Source organism: Ursus arctos, unplaced genomic scaffold, assembly GCF_023065955.2.
Source record: "Ursus arctos isolate Adak ecotype North America unplaced genomic scaffold, UrsArc2.0 scaffold_1, whole genome shotgun sequence".
Lineage (NCBI taxonomy): Eukaryota > Metazoa > Chordata > Mammalia > Carnivora > Ursidae > Ursus > Ursus arctos.
This window is the reverse complement of record NW_026622763.1, coordinates 66,514,492-66,540,624: the sequence shown is the minus strand read 5'-3', so window position 1 is coordinate 66,540,624 and position 26,133 is coordinate 66,514,492. Positions and strand designations below refer to the sequence as shown.

The 26,133-nt window shown below is 35.5% G+C and overlaps 1 protein-coding gene across 14 annotated transcripts in view; it reads right to left on the bottom strand.

Moving 5' to 3' along the window:
- Positions 1 to 26,133, bottom strand: part of PMS1 (PMS1 homolog 1, mismatch repair system component) — an 87,382-nt gene that overhangs the window by 60,529 nt on the left and 720 nt on the right. For 6 of the 14 annotated variants that reach the window (XR_008956002.1, XM_044381336.3, XM_026492336.4 and 3 more), the window contains exons 2-5: positions 25,898 to 26,015; positions 21,504 to 21,655; positions 11,642 to 11,824; positions 1,467 to 1,569 (exon numbers count right to left, since the gene is read on the bottom strand). Coding sequence is in view for 13 of the 14 variants with exons in the window: in XM_044381336.3 (XP_044237271.1) it covers positions 1,467 to 1,569; positions 11,642 to 11,824; positions 21,504 to 21,635 (418 nt within the window). In the remaining variant the exon portion in view is untranslated. Of the gene's footprint in view, positions 1 to 1,466; positions 1,570 to 11,641; positions 11,825 to 21,503; positions 21,656 to 23,861; positions 24,002 to 25,897; positions 26,016 to 26,133 lie in introns of all 14 variants that reach the window. The other 8 variants (XM_048214221.2, XM_048214224.2, XM_057303486.1 and 5 more) reach the window with 3 other exon arrangements.

Genomic DNA, 26,133 nt, shown 5'->3' with positions numbered 1-26,133 from the left:
CTTTCCTAACCTTCAATACATAAAAAGAATCACAGTCTATTATTTTTAACTAAAATGTGTACAATATTATTATACATCAAATTAAACAGCTACTAAACGAGCTCATTTACCTGAATAAATGAGAAAAAAAGTGTATTTGCTTAAGAGTTCCTACTACTCTTTCCTTTGTGTGGATATAAAAATATTACTCTTAATAAGCAGGAATAATCAGTAACTAATTTGAAGATTTATAAAATAATAGAAAAAGTGAATTTGGTATCAGTACTAAGATATAAAGAAAAAATATATATACATTTTTTTAGATTTTATTTGTTTGAGAGAGAGAGAAAGCATGAGTGGAAGGGGGCAGAGGAAGAGGGAAGAAGCAGGCTCTCTGCTGAACAGGGATTCCCAATGTGGGGCTTGATCCCAAGACCCTGAGACCATAACCTGATATGAAGGCAGATGCTTAACCAACTGAGCAACCCAGGTGCCCCACAAGAAAATATATTTCAATGAAAAAAGATCGTAATCATTAAAAAAATAAATCCAATAATTCAATATTAAAATTGAAAGAAAAAGCTACAGAAAAAACATAGTACTTTAAATAAATTATAAGGGACACAAAATTAAAAAACGAATTTATGATACAAATTGGAAGAGAAGGGCAAACAGCAAGAAAAAAACACAGGTCCCATTCAGATCAAATAATTCTTTTGAACATAACTCTAAAGAGGTCATATCTTCAACATTTTCTCAACTTTAAACGTTCCATTACCAGAAGTTAGCAATATGAAAAAAATTAAGGGAGATACACGAAACTCAAGCCTGAAGAGATTTTCTTTTTCCTTGTAAGTGAATAGAGGAACTTAAAAACATAAGATGTCAATTAAAATGTAATAAAAATACGTACGTGTATAAAACACTAAAGAAATGTATTACAAATAGCAACAATAATTAATACATTTATTTGCTTCCAATAATACAGAAAGAGGAAGTAGATAAGGGTATTAGATGAAACAACATTAGCAATGGGTGGATGACTGTTGAAATTGAGTGATGGGTACACTATTCTATTTACTTGCATATACATTTGAAGTTTTCCATAAATATATTTTAATTATTTATTAATCACAGTATCTTGATGGTATGGTTTATTACCATGATTACCCAATCAATAATGTTTTAGGCATTTCAATAAAATATCATCCTTCACATATAAACAAAACACTAATGATCCAATAATAGTAAAACTGTTCTTACAGTTTTACAGTAGGGTGACTAATCCATATTTTTGTCCTAAGGCTTTTACACAGTTCCTCTTGAGAACAATTTTAAGTATGTAAGAGATTGGTGACTAAAGTAAGGAAGTAAACTAGCCTTTATAAAGTCCAAACCTCAAGTAGCACATTTGAATTTAGGGAATAACAATTTTTTAAAAAAATAAATAAGACAGGAAAGGCAAAGATACAAAGCTACTCTCTCACCTTGACCAAGATGTGAAGGTTTCTGAGAAATTATGTGGCCGTTGCCATCCAAAACATACTGGGTGCTAAAATTATCAGAAGCTGTCCTTGTAGTAATTAAAACCTGGAATATAAAAAAAAAGCCACTAATAAAATTATTATTTTAGATACTGCAGTAGACTCATTATCAAATCAGATTTAAAATAATTATACATTTACTTAAAATTGAAAAAAGTTTTACTTGTTAAGCTCTTATGACCACTTCTCTTGTAATATTCCCTTAGAGTTATACTAATAATAGGCTACCTTGTATTTTTTTTAGGCAAATTACTGATCTTTGAGTATTTAACTTTAATTAAAATACTCATACACAAATCAGTATATCTAAGATGGCTGTTTGTATTTTGTAACTTACATCTGTAAAATCAAATATTTTGACTGCATTAGGGAAACTTGATTTTTAAAAGACAATTCCCATAAATTTGTTGGTAATGTGAAAAATACTTCTGTAAAATGATCATTCCCTCCTTTTTATATTCTGTATAAAACTATACTTCTTTCAAGCTAATGGTTAAAACTAATAAAAAATATAAATCATACACATATATATTTATGGACAATTTTTTCTTAAAACCAAGCTTTGAACTATTTAAATGTAAATTTTCTATTAATTGAAAAACACTTTAGCATTAAGGCATGTATGGTATAAGAAAGGATTTCACTGACCATGAAAATATTCCCTAAGATGTTAGGGACAGAGATATAAATTTAAGAATATCTGCATTCAGGGTGCCTGGGTGGCTCAGTCGGTTAAGCATCTGCCTTCAGCTCAGGTCCTGATCCTAGGGTTCTGATTTCTAGCCCAGTGGCAGGCTTCCTGCTCAGCGGGAAGTCTGACTGTCCCTCTCCTTCAGCCACCCCCCCCCCCCCCCCCCCCCGCTTGTGCTTTTTCTTGGTATGTCTCTCAAATAAATCTTTAAAAAGAAAAGAATAAGAATGTCTGCATTCTTTTGAGCTAGCCTCACCCTCGGCTTTTTGTTTACCTATTTTCTGAGATTAGTGGGAGTGTCTAACAATAGTAAACATTCCACTGTCAATAAATACCAAAGGTGGAGAGTGGGGGATGCTCTGGGAAAGCACAGTGGATTCTGAAAAAGGTAGCCACAATATTTTGTGAGCAATGATGACGCAAAATTGGAGAAATCTTTCTTGGCCATTCTTGGACTCAGCAGAGCTATGTAGTTTAGGAAGAAGCCACAAAGATCCAGCTCCACTGCTGGAACTCACCTAGATCCGCTTGGATCTACACTGGATTTGATGGTTCTGCCACCCTGTTCTAACCACGCACTGATTTACAGTAGGCCATATGGCTACAGAACATATGGGTACTAATGCAGGAAATAGCAGAGTCATCCCAAAAATAGCTTCTCTAGCTCACAATACTAGTAGAATCTATTAGAATCTCTCTGAGGGTAATGTCCATCAAATCCTTATCAGGGGCACTGCCTCAAGCTGCCATTTCTATAATAACTGTTCTTTAAACAAGCTGCACCTAACACAAAGTTGTGAGCTTCTGTATAATCTTAAGTGATTTTTCTACTTCTTCCAAAAATACATTCTGTGGTTCAAAAGTTGTATAATTTTAAAAGTTTTCCTGATAACTAATCTTAATCTTCCCTGCTACATCCCAACTCTATTCCATCCAGTAATGAATTTTTCTAATAAAGTTTAAAACAAAGAATTTCTTTCCTATCTCTAGTTTAATTACTCTATGATTGTCCCTTTAAAAAATAATTCTACATTTAACCAACCACTTCCCAAAAATGCCAAGGTCAACTGAATTCTATTTCTATTCTCTAAAGAGCTAGCCACCTAGCCTAAGTTGGTGTCACAGAGCAAAAGTAGCCCTGGAACTCTGAGTTCTAGTACTAACTATGCCAGTGGCTTGTTAGATGGCCCTAAATAAATAATTACTCTATCACCTTTAAGGGGAAGGCAATGATAAGATGAAGATGATGCTAGTACTTTACAAGGCTATGTGGGTATTTGTTTTAACTACTTTTAAAGCATTTTATAGTTATTAACTTGTTCATCCTTTAAACGTATTAGTTAATAGTAAATATACTCCAACCTATATGAATAAAATGATGTGCTAAAAAAAGCAAAATAGGACCCTAGTGGTCACACTGTAATATTTGTATTAAAGTAAAAAAATAGAATACAATATTATTTTCCAATGTTAAATTCTTTTAAAATTAGAATGTGTAGGGTGCTATGAAAATTTATTTCGATAGGAAATGCTCTGCAATTCACTGTGAAAGACAGTGAAGGATAACACACAAGCATGTTTCACAAATTCATGAAATACAATGTGTTCCTCAGAGGAAGGAATTGTATTTCAAGAGTTTATTTCATCATATGACCCTGTGTCCTGGGCAGGAAACCTTTTTTTGGACTAGGCACAAGCTTAGAATGTGTTAGCTCTGCAACAGATACGTGTTAACATATCTGAACCTGTAGTAACTCCACCATTAGATGCATCTCTAACATTACAAATTATTACTTGTCTTCTTACTAGAGACATTAATGAACTGCGGCATAACGAATCTAGTGGTGTCAAGAGAAGAACTAAAGATTTATTTTAAGAATTTTAAAAAGAGCTTATTTTAAAAGGTAAAGTTTTAGAAGTTCTCAGAAAACCTTACAGATTATATTAGCTATTAGTTATTAAAAACTGACTTTTCAGTCCAGTAATTGAGTTTCAAGGAATTATAATACTAATACAAAGTTAAATTACACAAAAGCATTTAAACTTTAAATAAGCATAATTTTTCTCAATGTTTTAGATAAAACTAGAATTTAAAACTTATGTCCTATTAACTCATGCAAAAAAAAAAAAAGACCCTCTCCTGGCAAAAATTTATTTAAGATAATTATGTTAAAGTTTTGTTTTTATTTTTTTGCCGAATTTTGGATGAATACTTTGGCACAGAAACGGGAGTCTGAAAACTAAGATAAATCGTCTTCATGATCCAGGTGAAATATCAGTTTTGCCTGGATCACTGAAATGCTTTTTTTCTTTCTGCGTGTGAGTATGCCTGCCTGTGCATAGTTGTACACTAATATAGAGCTTTGACGTCAGAACCTTCTCCTGGATAATTCACTGTGGGAGACTAACAACAGGGAAATCTTGGCTCTCGGCTTTTCTCCTTTCAACAGAGTTGTATTACCTACAAGGAGGCTGCATTTAGAAAGCAGGATACCCCGCTGCTTCAAAAATTCCTGAGCCTATTCTAATTAAAGCTCTACCACCATGGCTTTAAAGAACATAGGATGTACCCTACAGTATGGAACAGGAGGGAGAAAACATCGAAATGATACTAGGGGCTTCCTCCTATCTTTTTACAGCTATGGGGGCCCACAATTAAGGAAGTCCCAACTTTCATAGTCAAAACAGAATGACATAGCTTTTCAGTCTGCCCCCTTTAAGCCATGGAGGTTTAATGAAATGAACCTACAAGAAATAGTGCAGAGGATCATAGCGGAAGGGAGAGAAAACTGAATGGAAGAAATCAGAGAGGGAGACACACCACGAGAGACTCTTGACTCTGGGAAACAAACTAAAGATTGTGGAAAGGTAGGTCAGTGGGGGGGATGGGGTAACGGGGGGATGGGCATTAAGGAGGGCACATGATATGATGAGCCCTTGTTGTTATATACAACTAATAAATCACTGAACACTACATCTGAAACTAATGATGTTGGCTAACTGAATTTAAATTAAAAAAAAAAGAACCTACATATCATGTTACCTCATCAAAAAATTATGTATAATGAACTTGATAGACCATAATAATACCCAACACATTGTCACCACTTAAAAAAAACGGATGAATGAATCAATAAACATGAGTTCTATGCAGAGGATGGCTGGCACCTCTTAATTCTTCAGAGGGAAAAACAAGAAAAAATAATGAATTTATGCTACAGAATAAAGACCGTTTGTGAGAAAATAGAAGGAATTTATCTAGGAATGTCTTAGAAAGGATTTCCCCAAAATGTTGAGCCATCTGCATAAACTCTGAAAAGTAAGGTGAAATACTGCTTGCCAACAAGGAAATGAACAAGTCTGATGATATTATCAACTTTATGAGAAAGATACATACTACTTTTCATATTCAAGTCCAGAGTGAAAATAACTGTCACCTGTATGGCACATGACTGTATTCAAAATACCTATGTATTATTTCATTTGACCCTCAAATCATGATTATCCTCAATGATTCTCAGAAAAGTTAACCTGCTTTATGCCTTTGGCCAAGTCTCTTACTCAAACACTTGGTACTGAGAATTAGGGTTCTAACTCTTTGCTCAGTGTTTGTTCTGATTTTAAGAAAACAAAACTGTTCAGTATTTCTCCTAAAACTGAGGTGTAACTTAGCCTCCATTTAAAACCCAGGTCAAAAAACTTCTGAGTTTCTCGGGGCGCCTGGGTAGCACAGTTGTTAGGCGGCTGCCTTCGGCTCAGGGCGTGATCCCGGCGTTCTGGGATTGAGCCCCACATCAGGCTCCTCCACTGGGAGCCTGCCTCTTCCTCTCCCACTCCCCCTGCTTGTGTTCCCTCTCTCGCTGGCTGTCTCTCTGTCAAATAAATAAACAAAATCTTTATTAAAAAAAAAAAAACAACTTATGAGTTTCTTAAACATTTGTTTGGAAGCGAAAAAGATCATTTTTAATACAATGTATATAAAAATCAACCCAAAAAGAAATAAAATCTTTTATTACATATTTTATTATCTGATAGGAACAATATCTACGAAGTCTTCAAAAAATTTTTATAAAAAGGTCAAACAGAATTTTCAAAAATATCTCTAGCTCATTCCAGTCAGTATGCTTGGTAATCAGTACCAGGAATTTAACATTGGAGAAAACAAATACCTCCAAATTATTGCTGTACAAACAACAATAAATTTTAAGAGAAGTTATGCCTGATGATATGATTTTAAAGAAAACCCTATCAATAAATCTGTGATACATTCATCATAAATTAGGGAAGCGGTAATTCCACTTTTAAATACCAACAGGATATTCTGTGGGTATAAAAACAATGTTTTACTCCTTTGTACTGGTTTAATTCTAAGACTGGAAGTCATTTTAAAATTGACAAATTAGGAAAACTACCCATTCTTTTAAGTATATCAATAAAGAATATAGAATTAGATAGGTTTTAAATTCCTCCAGCCAATTTTGCTAAAAGCCTACTTAATTTTTCTTTTCTAACTAAAATTAACATCTTTAAAATAATCTAATAAAAATAATTCCAACAATCAGAATTTTGGGTGATGGCTCTTTAATAGTGTGACAAAACTATATTCCAGTTACATATCATCAATCTACTGAGCCTGAGATGATTTACATCTATATGACTTTAAAATTACCTGCATCAGTTAGTCTGGTGGATAAAATAACCAAACCACTAATTTTTATTATGTAACTGTAACCTCTGCCCAAAGATTTTCAAAATAAATTGGAGCCTTTAAAATAAATATGCAACTTCTATATATGAAATTTCAGTTCTGAGTGAAGAATATTCATTAAATTTAAAAAGTGAACTTTTCTCCCCAAAAAGCACTCATTAATCACAATAATAATTCCTCAATAACAATTTTTTAAATCTAATTGACCTGAACAAGCGTATTATTACTTTCTGTATTTCTGAAATACTATTCAGAATCCTCCCACATAAGTTTCAACTTGACTATTCCTTGATATCAACTATTGAGCTTACAGCTGCAGGCCTGAGTATAAGGTATTTTTAAACTAATAAATACCTCTCTAACCATACCAGTAAGAAGGCAGCATGACCTACTGTGGAAAACTCAGTACTGGGAGACACGATATTGGAACTAATTCTTGGCTTTGCCATGGACACATTATATGTCCCTAAATAGGTCACAATTTTCATTTTCCATTTACTGCCCTGTGCACAGTTCTTCTAAAGTAAACTACTTAGCACAGCACACTGCATACAACAGACAATTAAACAGTAGCTGACTGATTATTAGACTATGTTTCAAAGTTGGAGTAAGAAGACCAGGCATTTGGCTTCACAAGACCTAAGTTTCTTCATCAGTAATATGAGGAGACAGAACCATAGAAGACCTACAATTCAGGGTGGCTTACCCATAACACAGATTGAGAGGGAGACTAGTGAACAGGATGTTCACTGGGGGTGCTCCCGAGATGATCACTTGTGAGGGCAGGGCAGAAAGAGAAGTGGGGCTCTGCAGTCACAAACAAGGACTTGGCTGACTCGGGGGGTCACTGTGGACCAGAGATAGCATGGCAGAGTTGTTCTGAATTGGAATAGAACATTTATAATTCCTCATTAGTCGGTCATTGGATGCAGGTTGCCCTGTTCAGCTGAGGTAAGGGCAATCTCCCAGGACAGACTCAGCTTTGGGCATTCAGTTGCCGATACTTGGCAGCTAGGGGAATGAGTACTCAGTCCTGATGGGGGGGATCTGGAAGTGACTACCAGGATCCCTTCCTGTTCTAGATTTTTTGATGATGCTTTAGCTTTCAGAAACAATCAAACCCAAATCATCATAAAATCTGTGACAAAATAATACATATTGTAAGATTTCACTTAGATCAAGTTTAAGAACAGGTAGTCTACATTGATAGAGGTCAGAATAGCTGTTACCTATTGGGAGGGAGCATGACAGAACCTTCAGGGGTGCTGATCATGATATATATCTTGACCCTGAGTACACATATGTAAAATATACACACATGTATCTATGTGTGGTTTTTCCCAAAGATGTACGAGAAAAGAGATTACAAAAAATGCTGTTAATATTTTGTAAGATAAACACTTGACATTACAATGTGTAAACTGAATATAATTTTTAAAAAGTTTACAGCCTTAGATTATTCTGGTAGTTTGACAATTCCTTTATTCTTCCTGCAATTCTGATAAACAAATTATTTTAAGTATTTATAGTCAAGGCATTCAAATGCCTCAAAAATGAAACAAAAAACAAAATGATAAACTTGGATTATCAAGTGGGCTTAAGTAATCAAATAGAGAAAAAAAATAGAGTACCACTGAACAGAGACTTGCAAAACTGCCATTTAAAATCAGAACTACAGTAAAGATTTGGAGAAATCATATGGCTTATTACCATGTATTTTAAGACTAAGTATAGTGCTGCCACCTAGTAGACAAAGCTGATAATAACCAATTTCAGTTCTGAAAGGTTATATACATCTTATAGAAAATACAGAAATGCCTTTTTGTTTGCTTATTCATTTGTGGGGGGTTTTTTCCCCTTAGATTCCACCTCTGAGTGAAAGGAGATACTGGCATCCAATTAGGGACTGAATAAGTCATGGAGCATAAGAGGCACAGCATAAGAAATATAATCAATGACACTGTAATAGTGATATATCAAGACATGTTAGCTACAGCTGTGGTGAACATAGCATAATGTATGAACTTGTCAAATCACTATGTTGTGTATCTGAAACCAGGGTGGCAACTACACTAAAATAAAAAAATTTTTGAAAACCCAGTAATACTAAATTATATATTTATTCAACAATACCCTGCCAAAATATACCTTAAAGACCACCAAGTTTGGACAACAGCTAAAAAAAAGATCAAATAATTATGTTCTCAAATAAATTACATGATTTCTGGGGCACCTGTATGGCTCAGTTGGTTAAGTCTTTGGGCCTTCGGCTCAGGTCATGATCCCAGAGTCCTGGGATTGAGCCCTGAGCTGGGCTCCCTGTGCAGCTGGACGTCTGCTTCTGCTTGCCACTCTGCCTGCTTGTGCTTTCTCTCTCTCTATCAAATAAGTAAATAAAATCTTTACAAAAAAATAAATTACATGATTTCTAAAATAGCTACCAAGAGCTCAAACAATAGTATGTGCTAGTACTGGGAGTTTCAGAGGTTCCCTGGTACAAAACTGAACCCATTTAAAAAACAAACACTTTCTACAAGATCCCATGGCTGTAGGTTCCCAGACACGCTCTCTAGGGAGAAAGATGGGCAAAGCCCAGTTAGCTCTACCCTCTACTTGCTCTTCCCTAAAATCTATTCGGAGACTCAGTGAACTCTAAATAAAGCAAGTGTTGCGACAGATAGGGAAGCAGAGAGTATGCAAGATTTTGGATAGAGGTTTTAAGCAGAATGCACGTAAGGACAAGGGCTTTCCTCCTTTAGCAATGTCTGAACATCTGGATTCTTCTTTTAATTTATTTATCTGAAAGAGCGAGCGTACGCAAGTGCATACATACACAGAGGCACGCTGGGGACAGGGCCAGGGCTGGGGAAAGGGAGAGAAAATCTGAAGCAGACTCCTGGCTCAGCACCGAGCCTGACAAACCCCAGGCTCCATCTCACAACAGCCAGAGCACAATCTGAGCTGAAACCAAGAGTTGGACGCTTAACCAACTGAGCCACCCAGGCACCCCTGAACATCTGGATTCTAACACACAAGGTCTACCTAGTCTACCTCTGTACTAGAACAGCAAACTCTCCCACTTTAAACTCCACCTCCTCCCCCACCCACAATTTTTCTTTGTTACTTAGGCATCACCTTACAGAACTCCAAAAGAGAAAAGTGAATACCCAGCAGGCACTCTTTTCACAAAAAAATGGAGAAAACCTACACTAAGCCAGAACTCTAAGGGCAGAAGGAAAGAGGGAAGACCAAAATAAGCATGGAGATTATATGACTGCTGCGGAGACTAGGTTACTAAACAGATGTCCAAAAAATGGATGAAAAGAAAGCAACGATATCTTGTGTACGTGCCACTTTTCTAAAACAGGAGGTAAAGTTCTATCATTTCATTGTACCTGAGCATCCTCATCCAAATATGGTCAACCAGCAAATGCAGGGATACACAGCCAGTAGGCACACACCGTACACAGATACTATTACACTATAAAACAGCACCTAATACACAGAATAATATAGTACAGCACAAAGAAACTAGGGCACAGTAGTGTGATCTAACATAAATGAGACACATGGAAATGAACAGATCAAGGTTCTAGACAGGCTCTGTCACAAACTAGTTACGAAACCTAGTGCGGAGGCAGTGAAGTATAATTGGTACTATGCAAACAAGTTGGTCAGGCACTGAACTGAGGGGTTTATAAGCATTGAAGGCACCTAACCAGGGTCAGGAGAGCAAAGTTCTGGGATTCAATCTGCCTCTGACTAGCTATGGTTTAGAACAAGTCAATTCACATCTCTAGAGCCCAATCTATCTGTATTGACTCGAATGGTATTTCCAAAGTGGGTTCCACAGCACTGTAACAAAAAAGTGATATGCTTATCAATAAAAGGGTTTCATAGTCAAGTACATGCAGCAAAATGTAACTACTATCAACCACCAACCTTAGAGATTCACAATGCACTTCAGTATAGTACTATCTCTGAGAAGAGCTTATAATTGATATGTTTAATTTTATTTAATATGTTTTTTCCCCAAGCCAACGGGTCACCAAACTATTTTTTCCTTTTATAAATATTAACATTGTAAAACACACTTTGCCATTCCTCAAAAAATCAGACAGAATTACCATATAATCCAGCAATTCTACTTCTGGGTATATACGCAAAAGAAGCAAAAGCAGGGACTTCAATAGACACGTGCACGCCCACATTCACAGCATTATTCATGATGGCCAAGAGGTGGAAACATCCCAAATGTCTCAACAGATAACAGGATAAATAAAACATGACTTATACATACTAGAAGATCATTCAGCCTTAAGAAGGAAAAAAATTCTGATACATGTTACATGTATATGCCTTGAAGACATTTTGCTAAATGAAATAAGCCTGACACAAAAGGACAAATCTTGTATGACTCCATTAGTCAAATTCAGAGACAGAAAATACAACAGTGGTTACAAGGGATCGGAGGTGGGGAAGGATAATGGGGACTTACCATTTAACGGGTACAAAGTTTCAGCTTGAAATGATGAATAAATTCTGGAGACGGATAACTATGTGCACTTAAAGCCACTGAATTGTACACTTAAAAATGGTTTAAATGATAAATTTTATCAAAAAATCCACACTCTTTGCCAAAAACTGGGTTCATTTTCTCTTAATGCTACCATTCTGTGATTATGAAATCACTAAAAAAGTCAATATGAATTTTCTTACCTCAGCTACACAACAAATTGATCCCAAGGCTTCTCCACGAAAACCATAAGTTGTCAAATTTTCAAGATCTTCATGACTACCTATTTTTGAAGTATAGTATTTTATTGCCATTACAGGTGTATCAATGGCTTTGATACCCTCACCATTGTCTCGCACCTCAATTTTATCAAATCCATAGTTCTCCTATAAAAAGAGAATATTTTTAGTATATAAAGACAGTAAAGTGTTGTTTGTTAGAAACAGGAGCACAAGAGAAACAATGGTGTAATTTATTTTTTATGGAATCTTAATTATAAGAAAGAGTTCAATTAATTAATTCTTAATTCTATTAATTCTTAACTATGGTACAATGGGCAATTGTTTTCCCTGGACTCAGATTCAACTGTAAAAAAAGGAAGTCAGTCTAATCTTTACGGTTCCCTTGAATTGTTTCAGCATCACGGATCCTTGTGTTTAAATTTACACTTAAACTTGACTAAGAAAATTCTACTAAATTATATATACTTTTGCATATATAATCTCTCAAAAAAACCAAAACAGAGTACTATCACCATCAAAAACAGCACCTGGTTCTACCCACCAAGAGTCTAGAAATTTGCATTATTCATCCTGATTTTTAATACTTTCTCCCCTTAACAACTTACTGCTTCCCTAAGAATTTTAAATATTTACTATATTATGACTTTCTAAAGTTCTTTTTGCAAACAGAGAGCAGAAAAATGCTAATACACAAATTTGGCAATCTCTGTGAGGTCTTTATCTGAAAAATGAGGGCAAAAAAACCCCCAAACTCAATTCATAGCTTAGTATTTGTAATCTAATACTAGTATGCACACATAAAAAAAACAAAATCTAAATTAATATAGAGATCTTCCTACAATTACAATGACTCTAGTATTTAAAAATAATACATCATTTATAATAACCTAAATTTATATAATTCTGTATGTGTCAGTACTTTTTAGGTCAATTAGATATATAAGGTATTGAAGGAAAACGTTACTTAAGATTTAGTTCCTCATCTCTCTCAATCTAAAATTAACATCCTGGAAACAGTTTGGCTGTTTCATTTTATACAAAAATCATTAATTACAGAAACACAAATCTTGTAATACAAATAAGAACTCCACGCATCTGAGTAAAATTAAACAAAGATCTGTTTATATTTTTAAATTATATCAACTTTAATTAACTAATTATGAAACATTCCTACTCAGGACAGTTACTGTTAAATGTAATTATAGTAAAACAGGTATTATATAAAGCAAAATAGGTGTTTATTTTAAAACTCTACAAAGCTGAAACTGGTAAATATTAAGACACTAAAATATACAGCCAGATAAAAACATGTACTTTACTTTTATAAGAGGACTTCTGTTGCTTTCTAACAGTATTTTTAGAAACATGTTTTTCTTCCAGAGAGCTTTAAGAACTAGGTATATGTCTGCCTGCCTAAGATTCATAAGTGAAATCTACCAAAGATTGTATCCTAATCAGACTGTACTATATGAAATGCCTAAGAAAAATAAGTTGTCTTTCTTTGGGTTTAATAAATTTCCAAGGTCATAGAGGTTACAATACAGTTGACCCTTGAACGTAGGGATTAGGGGTGCTGACTCCCACATCGCCAAAAATCCATGTATAACTTTTGACTCCTCAAAAACTTAATAGCATACTATTTTTTAAAAAAAATTTAATTCCAGCATAGTTAACAGAGTATTATATTAGTTTTGGGTGATATACAGTGATTCAACACTTCCATGTATTACTCAGTGCTCAAAAAGGTAAGTGTACTCTTAATCCCATTCACCTAGTTCACCATCCCCACAGCCACCTTCCCTATAGTAATCATGTTCTCTGTAGTTAAGAGTCCGGTTCTTGGGGAGCGCCTGGGTGGCTCAGCCAGCCATTAAGCAGCTACCTTCAGCTCAGGTCATGATCCTAGGGTCCTGATCAGCCCCACATCAGTCTCCCTGCTCCGCAGGAAGCCTGCTTCTCCCTCTCACACTCCCCTTGCTTGTGTTCCCTCTCTCGTTGTCTGTCTCTGTCAAATAAATAAATAAAATCTCTTAAAAAAAAGAGTCCAGTTCTTGGTTTGTCTTTTTTTTCTTTGCTCATTTGTCTCCAAAATTCTACATATGAATGAAATCATATGTTATTTATCTTTCTCTGACTTACTTTGCTTAGATATTCTCTAGCTCCGCTCACAAGGTTGCAAAGGGGAAGATTTCATTTTTTATGGTTGAATAATATTCCATTGTATATATACACCACTTCTTTATTCATTCATCTATAAATGTACAGTTGGGCTGCTTCCATATCTGGCTACTGTAGGTAATTCTGCTATAAACATAGGGGTGCATGTATTCCTTTGAATTAGTGTTTTTGTATTCTTTGGGCAAATACCCAGTACTGCAGTAAGTGAATCACAGGGTAGTTCTATTTTTAACTTTTTGTTGAACCTCCATACTGTTTTCCATGGTGGCTGTACCAGTTTGCATTCCCACCAACAGTGCAAGAGGGTTCCTTTTTTCCACATCCTTGCCAATATCTTTTGCTTCTTGTTTTTTAGATTTTGGCCATTCTGACAGGTGTGAGGTGATATCTCAATAGTTTTGATTTTTATTTTTCTGATGATGAGTAATGTCAACATCTTTTCAGGTCTCTGCTGGCCATCTGGATGTCTTCTTTGGGAAAATGTTCATGTCTCCTGCTCATTTTTTAATTGGATTATTTGGGTCTTGTCGTGTTGAGTTGTATCACTTCTTTATATATTTTGGATACTAACTGTTTACTGGGAATGTCATTTGCAATGATCTTCTCCCATTCGGTAGGTTGTGTTATTATTGTTTCCTTTGCTTTTTTTTTTTTTTTTTTTTTTTTGTGATGCACTGCCAATAGTAGTCCCAATTATTGCAATGTAATCCCAATAGTTTATTCTTGCTTTTATTTCCCTTGTCGGAGACATACCTAGAAAATGTTGTTATGGCCAAAGTCAAATTACCGTCTGTGTGCTCTTAGGATTTTATGGTTTCAGGTCTCACATTTAGGTCCTTTATCTATATTGAGTTTATTTTTGTGTATGGTGTAAGAAAGTAGTCTTCCATGTTGTGGTACAGTTTTCCCAACACCCGTTTGTTGAAGAGACTGTCTTTTTCCTTTTGCATGTTCTTGATTCCTTCATGGAAGATTAACTGACCATGTAATTGGGGACTTACTGTTGGGTTTTCTATTCTGTTCCAACGATCTGTGTGTCTCTTTGTGCCAGTACCATACTGTTTTGATTACTATAGCTTTGTAATATAACTTGAAATCTGAAATTGTGATACCACCAGTCTTGTTTTTCTTTTTCAAGATTGCTTTGCTATTTGGGGTCTTTAATGGTTCCATACAAACTTTAGGATTGTTTGTTCTAGTTCTATGAAAAATGCTATTGGTATTTTGATATGGATTGTATTAAATGTGTAGACTGCTTTGGGTACAATATTACAATATTTGTTCTCCCAACCCATGAGCATGGAACATCTTTCCATTTCTTTGTATTGTCTTGAATTTCTTTCATCAACGCTTTATAGTTTTCAGAGTACAGGTCTTTCACCTCCTTGGTTAACTTTATTCCTAAGTATTTTACTATTTTCAGTGCAGTTGTAAAAGGGATTTTCTTAATTTCTTTCTGCTGCTTATTAGTATATAGAAAGACAACAGATTTCTGTATGTTAATTGTGTTTTGTGTGACTTTACTAAATTCATTTATCAGTCCTAGTAGTTTTTTGGTGAAGTCTTTAGGGTTTTCTATATACATTATCATGGCATCTGCAAAAAGTGAAAGTTTTACTTCTTCCTTACCAATTTGTATGCCTTTTATTCCTCTTTGTTGTCTGACTGCTATGGCTAGGACTTCCTGGAAATAAGCTGAATAAAAGTGGTGGGAGCAGACATCCTTGTCTTGTCCTAACCATAAGGGAAAAGCTGTTTTTCACCACTGAATATGATGGCAGCTGTAGGTTTTTCATATATGGCCTTCATTATGTTGAGGTATGTTCCCTCTAAACCTACGTTGTTGAGGGTTCTTATCATGAATGGATGTTGTACTTTGTCCAATGCTTTTTCTGCATCTATTAAAATAAATCATACAATTTTTATCCTTTCTCTTATTGATGTATCACATTGATTGATTTGCAAGTATTGAAAAACCCTTGCAACCCAGGAATAAATCCCACTTGATCACGGTGATTTTTTTAATGTATTATTGGATTTAGTTTACTAATATTTTGCTGAGGATTTCTGTATCTATGTTCATCAGAGATAGTGGTCTGTAGTTCTCCTTAATTGTGGTGTCTTTATGTGGTTTTGGTATCAGGGTAATGTTGGCCTCACAGAAGGAATTTGGCAGTTTTCCTTCCTCTTCTATTTTATTGAATAGCTTGAAAACAATAGGTTTTAACTCTTCTTCAAATGTTTGGTAGAATTTCCCTGTGAAGCCAGCTCATTCTTAATTTTTGTTTGTTGGGAGTTTTTTGATTACTGATTCAATTTCATTGCTGGTAATTAGTCTGTTCAAATTTTCTCTGTCTTCCTGTTTTAGTTTCTGGTAGTTTATATGTTTCTAGGGATTTATCCATTTCTTCTAGGTTGTCCAATTTGTTGGCATTTAATTTTTCATAATATTGTCTGACAATCTTTTGTTTTTCTATGGTGTTAGTTATTTCTCCTCTTTCATTTATGATTTTATTTCAGACTTTTTTTTTGATGAGTCTGACTAGACGTTTAACAATTTTGATCTTTTCTAAAACCAGCTCCTACTTTCATGATTGTTCTATTACTTTTTTTTGGTTTCTGTACCATTTATTCCTGCTCTAGTCTATTATTTCCTTCCTTCTGTTGGTTTTGGGTTTGTTTGTTCTTTTTCTAGTTCTTTTAAGTTTAGGTTATTTGCGATTTTTCTTGCTTCTTAAGGTAGGCCTGTATTGCTATAAACTTCCCTCTTAGATTCATTTTTGCTTCGTCCCAAAGATTTTGAATTTTCTTTTGTCTCCATATACTTTTTTTATTTCTTTGATTTCTTGGTTGACCCATTCATTGTTTGATAGCATATTATATAACCTCCATGTATTTGTGCTCTTTCCAGATTGTTTCTTGTGGTTGATATCTAGTTTCATTGCATTATGGTCAGAAAAGATACATAGTATATAACTTATCTTTTTGAATTTACTGAGACTTGCTCTGAGGCCTAATATGTGATCTATTCTGGAGAATGTTCCATATGCACTTGAAAAGAATGTGTATTCTGTTTTAGGATGGAATGTTCTGAATATATCTGTTAAATCCATCTGGTCCAACATGTCATTCAAAGCCACTGTTTCCTTGTGGATTACCTGTCCATTGATATAAGTGGGGTGTTTAAGTCCCCTACTATTATTGTATAACTGTTGATTAGTTTCGTTCTGTTTGTTATTAAAAACCGTTTTATGCATTTGGATGCTCCCATATTGGGTGCATAAATATTTCCAATTGTTATGTCTTCTTGTTGGATTGTTCCCTTATTATTATATAGTGTCCTTTGCCTCTTGTTACCATCTTTGTTTAAAGTCTAGGGTGGCTTAGTCAGTTAAGCGTCTGCTTTCAGCTCAGGTCATGATCTCAGGGTCCTGGGACTAAGCCCCACATCAGGCTCCCTGCACAGTGGGGAGGCTGCTTCTCCCTTTCCCTCTGTGGTCCCTCTACTTGTTTTCTCTCTCATAAAGAAATCAAATCTTTAAAAAAAATTAAAAAATAAAGTCTATTTTGTCCAATATAAGTATCGCTACCCCAGCTTTCTCTTGACATACATTTGTATGAAAAATGTTTCTCCATCCCCCACATTTATTTGACAGATGTTTTTAGGTCTGAAATGAGTCTCACAGGCAGTATATAGAAGGGTCTTGGTTTATTATCCATTCCATCACCCTATGTCTTTTGACTGGAACATTTAGTCCATTTACATTCAAAATAATTATTGATATGTATTTATTGCCTTTGGGTACTTGTTTTGTGGTTGTTTTTGCAGCTCTTCTCTGATCCTTTCTTCTCTTGCTCTCTTTCAAGGTATGCTGCCTTTCTTTAATTATATACTGGGGTTACTTTTGCTTTGTTTTTGCATATCTATTACAGGTTTTTGATTTGTGGTTACCATTTCGTCTGTACATAACATTTTCTGCATATAGCAATCTATATTAAGTGGATGGTCATTAAGTTTGAATCTATTCTTTACTTTTCTCCCCCCAGTATTATAGATATATCATATCATATTTTATATCCTTTTGTGAATCACTTGACTGATTTTTACAGACATACTTATTTTTACTGCTTTAGTATTGTCCTACTTATGGTCTTTCCTTTCCACTCAAAGAGTCCCCTTTAAGATTCCTTGAATGTTAGTGGTCATGAATTCCTTTAACTTTCTTTTGTCTGGGAAACTATCTCTCTTCCTATTCTGAATGATTGCCTCAATGGATAGAGTATTCTTGGCTGCATATTTTTTCCATTCAATGCACTGAATTTATCATGCCACTGCCTTCTGGCCTGCAAGGTTTCTGCTGAAAAATTCATTGATAGGCTTATGGGGTTTCCCTTGTGTGTAACTGTCTTCTCTTCTCTCACTGCTTTTAAGATTTGCTCTTTATCACTACTTTTTGCCATTTTAATTATTATGTGTCCTGGTGTGTGCTTCCTTGGGTTGATTTTGTTGGGGGCTTTCTGTGCCTCCTGGATCGGGATCTGTTTCCTGCCTCAGATTAGGGACATTTTCAGCTATTATTCCTTCAAATAAATTTTCTTCCCCCTTTTCTTTCTTTTTCTGGGATCCCTATAATGCAAATGTTATTATGCTTGATGAAGTAGCCAAGTTCCCTAAGTCTATTCTCATTCTACATACTTTTTTTCTCTCCTTGTTCAGCTTGATTACTTTGCATTACTCTGTGTTCCAGTTTGCTAATTTGCTCCTCTGCATCCTCTAGCCTATTATTTCATCTAGTATATTTTTAATTTCATTTATTGTGTTCTTCATCCATAGTTCTTTTTTATCTCCTTGTTAAGGATCTCACTGATGTCCTCCACTCTTCTCTCAAGTCAAGTACATTTATGACCATTACTTAAAATTCTCTATTAGGCATATTACTTATATCTGTTTCTCTTAGGTTTCGTACTGTGGTTGGCCCTGTTCTTTCATTTGGGACATATATCCTCTGTCTCCTCATTGTGTCTCATTCTCTGGGTCTGTTTCTGTGTGTTAGGCAGATCATCTATCTTCTGCTGTTGAAAATAATGGCCTTATGAAGAAGTCCTATACTGTCCTATAGTGCAGTGTCCCCTGTTCACTAGAACCTGGTACCCCCTAAAGGGGGTGCCCTGCTGTTGTGTCCTGGCCACTTTTTCCTTCGCTGCAGTGCTCTGCAGAGACTCTCTTTGTCTACTGTAGGCAGTGTGCAGTCCCTGGCTGGGGCTGGGTGTGCAGTTTTAACAAATAAGTGCTGGTCTGCTGCCAAATGAGACCTGCTGCCATTGCCAGACTGGGCACCGCAAAGTGCATGGGTTGGGAGATGAGGTGTTAGGAAGGTCTGCACTGGTCTTCTGGCGGAGGGGACTCAAAATGCCGGGACTGAAGCATATGTAACTGGGAAGGGTGGATCTGCTCAAGCGTGGTGTTAGGGGGATGGAGAGGACTTGGTGCAAGCAAGTTAGGTAGTGTCAGTGCTACGGTGGTTCTCACAGGTGGCTGTGTGTTTATGTGGGGAGGGGGGGCGCATAGGAGAGAAATGGTGTCTGCCCACTCCTTTGTTTCTGGAAGAGTCCCTCAGTGATCCCTGACCTCCAGGACATGCTCTGAAATGAGTAAACTACTATCCCTCCAATTTTCAAACTGCTGCTTCTAAACTGTAACTCTGAGGGGTGTTTGTTGTGCTCTCTTTAAGGGCAGGGATTCAGCTTCCTATTGCCCTCCAGGTTCTCCCAGAATGGAGGTTGCTGACTTTTAAAATTCCAGGCTATAAGACCTGCTGGTTTTAAGAATTCATGAAATTGAGCACCTCTGGCTTTCAAAGATAAATATGGGGATTCATCTTCCCTGTGCCAGTTCCCTAGTATGACATAGTTTGTTTCTCTCCCCTCTCCATGCCTGCTGTTTATTCCCCTCCATGGAACGCCTTGGTCTGTTTCACTCCCCACTGCATCTCTGCCCTTCTTACTCTCTTTGATGTGGCCTCTTCTCTACCTTTGGTTGTGGATTTGTTCTGCCAGACTTCAGGTCTTTTCTGGGTTATTTATACTGATGTGAGTGTTATCTAGTTGTATATGTGGGACAAGGTGAGCTTAGGTCCTCTTAGTCCACCATCTTCTCTTAATAGCTTCCTCTTAATAGCCTACTATTGACTAGAAACCTTACCAACATCATAAAAAGTCAACTAACACATATTTTATATGTTATTTGTATTATACACTATATTCTTACAACAAAGTAAATTTAAAAATAAGAAAATGTTATTAAGAAAATCATAAGGAATAGAAAATACATTTACAGTACTGTACTGATCAAAAAAAACAACCCACGTCTAAGTAGATTCATGCAGTTCAAACCTGTGCTGTTCAAGGGCCAAATGTATATTATTTAAAACAAAAACAGGTTTGGTATGGTATAGAACAGCAGTTCTCAGCATCAAGTAGAAACCTGTTGTAAACATAAATTCTTGGGCCCTGCCTAAAATCTGAAATTTTAGAGCCCAGTAACTGTTTTAATAAACTCCCTAAAGTATTCTGATGTACCCAAATGTTATTAGAACCACTAGCATAAAGCAAAGATCTTGAATGGGTTTTAGAAACAGAAAGATCTGAACTGCAATATCAGATTTACTACTTACTAATTATATGACTTTGGGCAAGTTCTTGGAACCTTCACTATTGTTAAAAAAAAAAAAAGTATAGTAGTAGATAAATCACAGGGTTTTTATAAGGAGCAATTGCAACTACATATACATGCATTTATGTGCATTCTATATATAAGTTATCTCTGTGTATATATATATATATATTGAAAAGGTAAGTCTCTTTCCTACAAAGATTTTTATCGGTATTATTTCTAATGTTGTAATACTGAATGTAAATATCTGATAATTAGAAGATTATAAAAAAATGTACTCCTATATTCACTCAAACAATTTATTCACCATTTATATACCAGGCACTGGCCAGGTATGGAGGACACAAAAATGAAAAAATATAGACCTTACCTCTACAAGCTAGTAGTTTATAATAAGGGAGGTAGACATGCCAACTAATTGTAACAAACCATAAGAAGTATCATAAATCATATTAACTCAAATTATTTAATACATAGCATTTAAGATTTTTTAATGTGAAAACTATGACACAAGAAGGGATTTAGTTTTGAAATCAGATTAGGTGGAAAAGATAAAATACAAATGAGTATAAACAAATAAATATAAATAACCAAGAATAATTAATAGAAAACATAGACAAATTAGATTCACGTTTTAGGTGATGGAGTCCTAAAGAACACATTTTCTTTTAGAATTTCCTTTAGAATAAATAACCAAGAATAATTAGTAGAAAACATGGACAAATTAGATTCACGTTTTAGGTGATGGAGTCCTAAAGAACACATTTTCTTTTAGAATTTCCTTTAGTGTTACTGCAGTATCAATTTAAATAAAACTTATTTTTAAGAATTTACTCTTAAGACAAAAAATGCAATGTCCTAAAAACAACTTATTAGCACAAAGAAAGAAGAGAAAGGTAATAGCCGTAAGGAGAAATCATCTGCCCAGACCTTTTTTTCTTTAAAGGTATTTGGCTTCTCAGGGACACTCACCAGTTTAACATCTATGCTTGTGGCACCTGCATCCAAGGAGTTTTCAATGAGCTCCTTTACCACACTGACCACTGAAGTGATTATTTGAGAACTTGAGAGGAGGCACACTGTTGCTGCAGGCAACTGTTTCATTCTAGTATTTAGTACAGTAGCTAGATAAAATGTAAGTTGTACAAATAAAAATTGTTAAACATTCCTAACAGATCTGATAGCAACAACAATTAATCACAGCTCACATTTACTGAACTTCCCACTATGCCAGGCTCTACTGTAAGCACACACAGTATTAAATCATTTATTTACTACAATTTTTTTTAAATAGGTGGCATTATCACCTCCGTTTTATAAGACTGAGGCACAGAGAAGTTAGTTGGTAAATCCATACTACAGTAATAATTCAAGAACAGTAAGAAAAACTGTGCTATAATAACTGTAATATATGATCTACCAGGGTAGGAATGACCAGGTGGTGCTGTTCCCGTGGGATGTAATGTCATTCACTCATAAGCCTTTATGGCAATCTCTCAATCATTAGTCATCTATATGTTTTGATGAATTACAATGTCTTTTTCAATTATTAAGCTTTACTGGAGTTAGGGTGCCTAGACCTTAGCATTACTGCTCATCTAAACTAGTCAGATGTCAGACACACCAGATAGCTCTATCTCCTATACTACCGTGCCTAAAACATCATTCTAATAATGTAGCTCCCCATGATAAAGCTCAAATCTCTGTGCTGGCATTCGAAGTCCTTTACATGCAATCCAACCTTACATCCAAGATCTCTCTACCACTAATTGTTTTAGCAAAAAAAAAAAAAAAAAATCCTTTGTCTAAAACCTTTCAAACAAAGAAACAAAAAAAAAGATCTTTTATGGAAATCCCACGTGTAAAACATGCAGGGAGCAGTGTTTGCTTTTGCCTTAATGCTTAATTTCAGAAAAGACTCCAGGAAAATAAAAAACACGAGGTTGACAACATGAAACTCCTTATAGATTCAAGACAAAAAAATGGGGAGGAGGGGAATCCTAGGTACTTCTTTAATTTACCATGACTCACATGCTTACATGATTTGATCCTATGGAATTTAAATCCAAACAAAACAGCAATGCCAAAGACAAAGCAAATTTTAAAAATATCCATTTAGGATTCTCAGGCAAATTAAGACATAAAACAGCAGAATCATATAAAAAATAGGTAAGAAATGGGAGTATAGTCACTATAACAACTGCAGAGGAATTTAAGGGATGCATTTCTGGGAAGAGATCAACACACTGAGATCTGAGTGATATTAACTGGTGACAGTTACTAAATATAACTATATTTTGCTTTGTACAAGGCAAACCTGATCAGCACAGCAGAAAAACATATCAGACTAGAGTTTAAAAAACAGGTTTAGAGGTTCATATTTAATACATATAAACTGAAGCCTATCACTTAACTTGCTCTGTAAAATCAATTCATCACCTCTATAAATGGAGATAGTGCTTCACAGGTTTGTTGTGAGGATCAAATAAGCAAGCACATATAAAATGTTCTGTAGGGGTGCCTAGGTGGCTCAGTTAGTTAAGCATCTGCCTTTGGCTCAGGTCATGATTATTTATTTCTTACACTGACTACAAGATGAAATGATATTCTGAATATATCAGCCTATCTCATTATATTATTAAAATTAACCTCTTTTTTTTTTACTTGTTTTAATGTGACTACAAGAAAATCTAAAATTGTATATATGTGGCATACATTATAGTGCTATTCGAGAGTGCTATATAGAGTAGTGGTTAACAAAGCAGGCTCTGAAATCACATCACTTTCATTATATACTAGCTCCTATGCTAATAGTTATATAACACTAATAATTATAATTAAAGTCTAAAAATCATCTAATCTACAAAAATAGAGATAATAATATATGGTTATGGTGAGTAGTAAAGAAGATAATGAATCTAACTTATTACAGTGTTTTTCATACACATGTTAAAGATCTCAGGATACTTGGACTACACTGAGTTCCTCTAAACTCTTAAAAGAATAGGTTCCCCACCCATCTTCTAATCCCTACTCCCACAGGGGTTAACCCATGGCCTGCAACCAGATCAGGCTTGGGTTCAAGAGGTCTTCTACCTTAGTTTGAGAATGCCAAGGATCTAAGAAAACACTGATCAGACTTTGGGTATAAACCTAGCATCGCCTCATCTTTTACTCTTTCTGAGCAATCTCCTTATTAAACTCGGTATTTTTGCCTCATTCTCTACAATCTCTCTTTCAAAATCTGTTTTCCCCCAAGTCCCTAATTTCATCCCTATACTGATGTCAAGGCAGACCATAGCATGAACTCTATCTTCACACACATCTTACCTCCTCCACCCCACTGTGTCCTCTGGTTTCTTAAAATGATTACACCTCTGCCCACTCTTCTTCCCTAACTCCCAGGTCAATGTCTCTTCTAAGAACTTTCATCTCAGTACTTTAACCAGTCTGCCTTTAGGCATCTTGACCTTCAAAGCAAAAAAAAACAAAAACAAAAATTGTTCCCTCAACCCTATTACCCCAATAATCATCTTCCTTCTTTAGGAAGCCAAAATAACCTCTAAAACTATATCCCCAACAGAGATCTTTCTCTTTCCACATTAAAACAGGCATTTCTAACAACCAGTGTCAAGGCTACCTTAAGATAATTATTTGTAAAACAGAATTTATCTTCCTGCTCCCCTCCCCATACCCTCTACTTCACTTCACTATTTCCCTTAATATATACTATTTTTAGTGACTAAGATCAAAAACCTTGATCTTCCTTTGCCAGCAATCCCATCCTACTTGTATCTCTACTTCCTCCTAGTGCAATCCTATCTATCATTCTAGACTCAGTTCCACAGCCACTTATAACATGGTCTTCTGATCACCCAACCAGGAGTGATCCTCCCCCCCCCCCATTCCTAAAGAACTTGGTTTGCATTACTTGTGGAATGTTTATCACAACCCTGTCCTGACCTGTACAACTTCTGAACGCAAGCAAGTATATATTACGTATTTCTGGATGCAACACAGAATAATCAGAGTACTTCACTCATGGCAAGCACTTGAAGAATACTAATCAAGGGCCACAAAAAAAATTTTTATCAGCACTCCAATGTAAACATTAGGAAGGGTGTCCTCCTTCCTAGTAAGTCACCACTGCCTTAATTTCTTCCCTTTATAAACTTTATTTTAACTTCCATATCATCTCTTATCTCACCTATATCTCCTACCCAGACTCTTTTCTGGACTGCAGGACCTCATTTTCAAGAACCTTCTAAATATCATCATTTAGATAAGTCAGAGGAACCTTACATTTGAACATGTCTCAAAATGATCTCAGATCTTTCTCTATTTGACTGTTTTTGTTCCTGTATTTGTTTGATAATAAAAATAACAGCTATCATAAGCAACTTTGCATATATATATATAAAATCCCATTTAAATCCTCGCAACAACCCTATCACTCCTCCATCACAAATGAAATTTGAAAGTTTTATAATATCAAGATCACAAGATTCAAGATCACAAAACTAGTCAGTGACAGATGCACACCTGCATACCCTGGCATGTTTGATTCCAAAGGCCCTGCTCATCCAGTCTCACATGGCAAAATTAGAAATCCTGAAGTCACCCCAGAAATTCTCTTCACTTTCTACATCCTGCCACTCAGTCCTATCTATCCTACTACCTAAATATTTCTCAAACTAGTCCTCTCCTCTCTATACCGATAACCTCTGTTCAGCCTCTGAACAATTCTCCCCTGAAGTACTGAAATAACCACCTAATTGATATTTTGCCTCAAATCTCAACCAATGATAGGGTTCTTTCTAGATTTAATTCTCATCATGTTGTTATCCTAAAGTTTTATAAAGAGTTCCAGTTCATCAGATAAAGTTCAAAATCCTTAACTGGACCTCTACCTTTCTGATCTCATTCCACTATTCCCCAAATACAGAGTAAACTTGTCATACTACACAACTTGTCTCTCTTAATGTGTTGGCACTCACTTGTTCCTTAGTTCACAAGGTTCTCTTTCTCTACCAAAGACTTCTAACCATCCTTCTGGATTTAGTTCAAGTATCACCTCCTCAAGGAAGCCTTGCTTAGCTGCTCCAACTTTGACACCTCCCCACCTCAACAGACTAAGCATTCCTTCCTGTGTACTCCCACAGCACGTTTTCCTTATTTCCAAATGAAAACAGATCACAGGCTATTCTATTGTTTTTCTGTCTCTTCCTCCTGGCTCAGAGTTCTCTGAGGACAGAGATTTTATATTAATCTCATAGCCCTGGCATAATCTGTAGAACATAGCAAGCATTCTACCATATGTGTACCAAATGACACCTTTTGAAAAGTGAAAGAGTTATCAGGCTTACATCACAGCATAGAATGTGTGAGAATATCAGGAATCAGTCCTCCATATTTGCTGAGAGGGAAATCAAACACTCCTGAAAGAATACCATCCAGGAAAATCAGTTAAGGACAACAAGGTACCTAAAAAAGAAGTAGAGAACGTGTAGCTACAGGCAAACACAATGAAATAATTTACTTTAAAAACAATAAACATAACCCAATTGTTTTCAGAGAGCCAACAGAAGTTCGATTTCAAAAA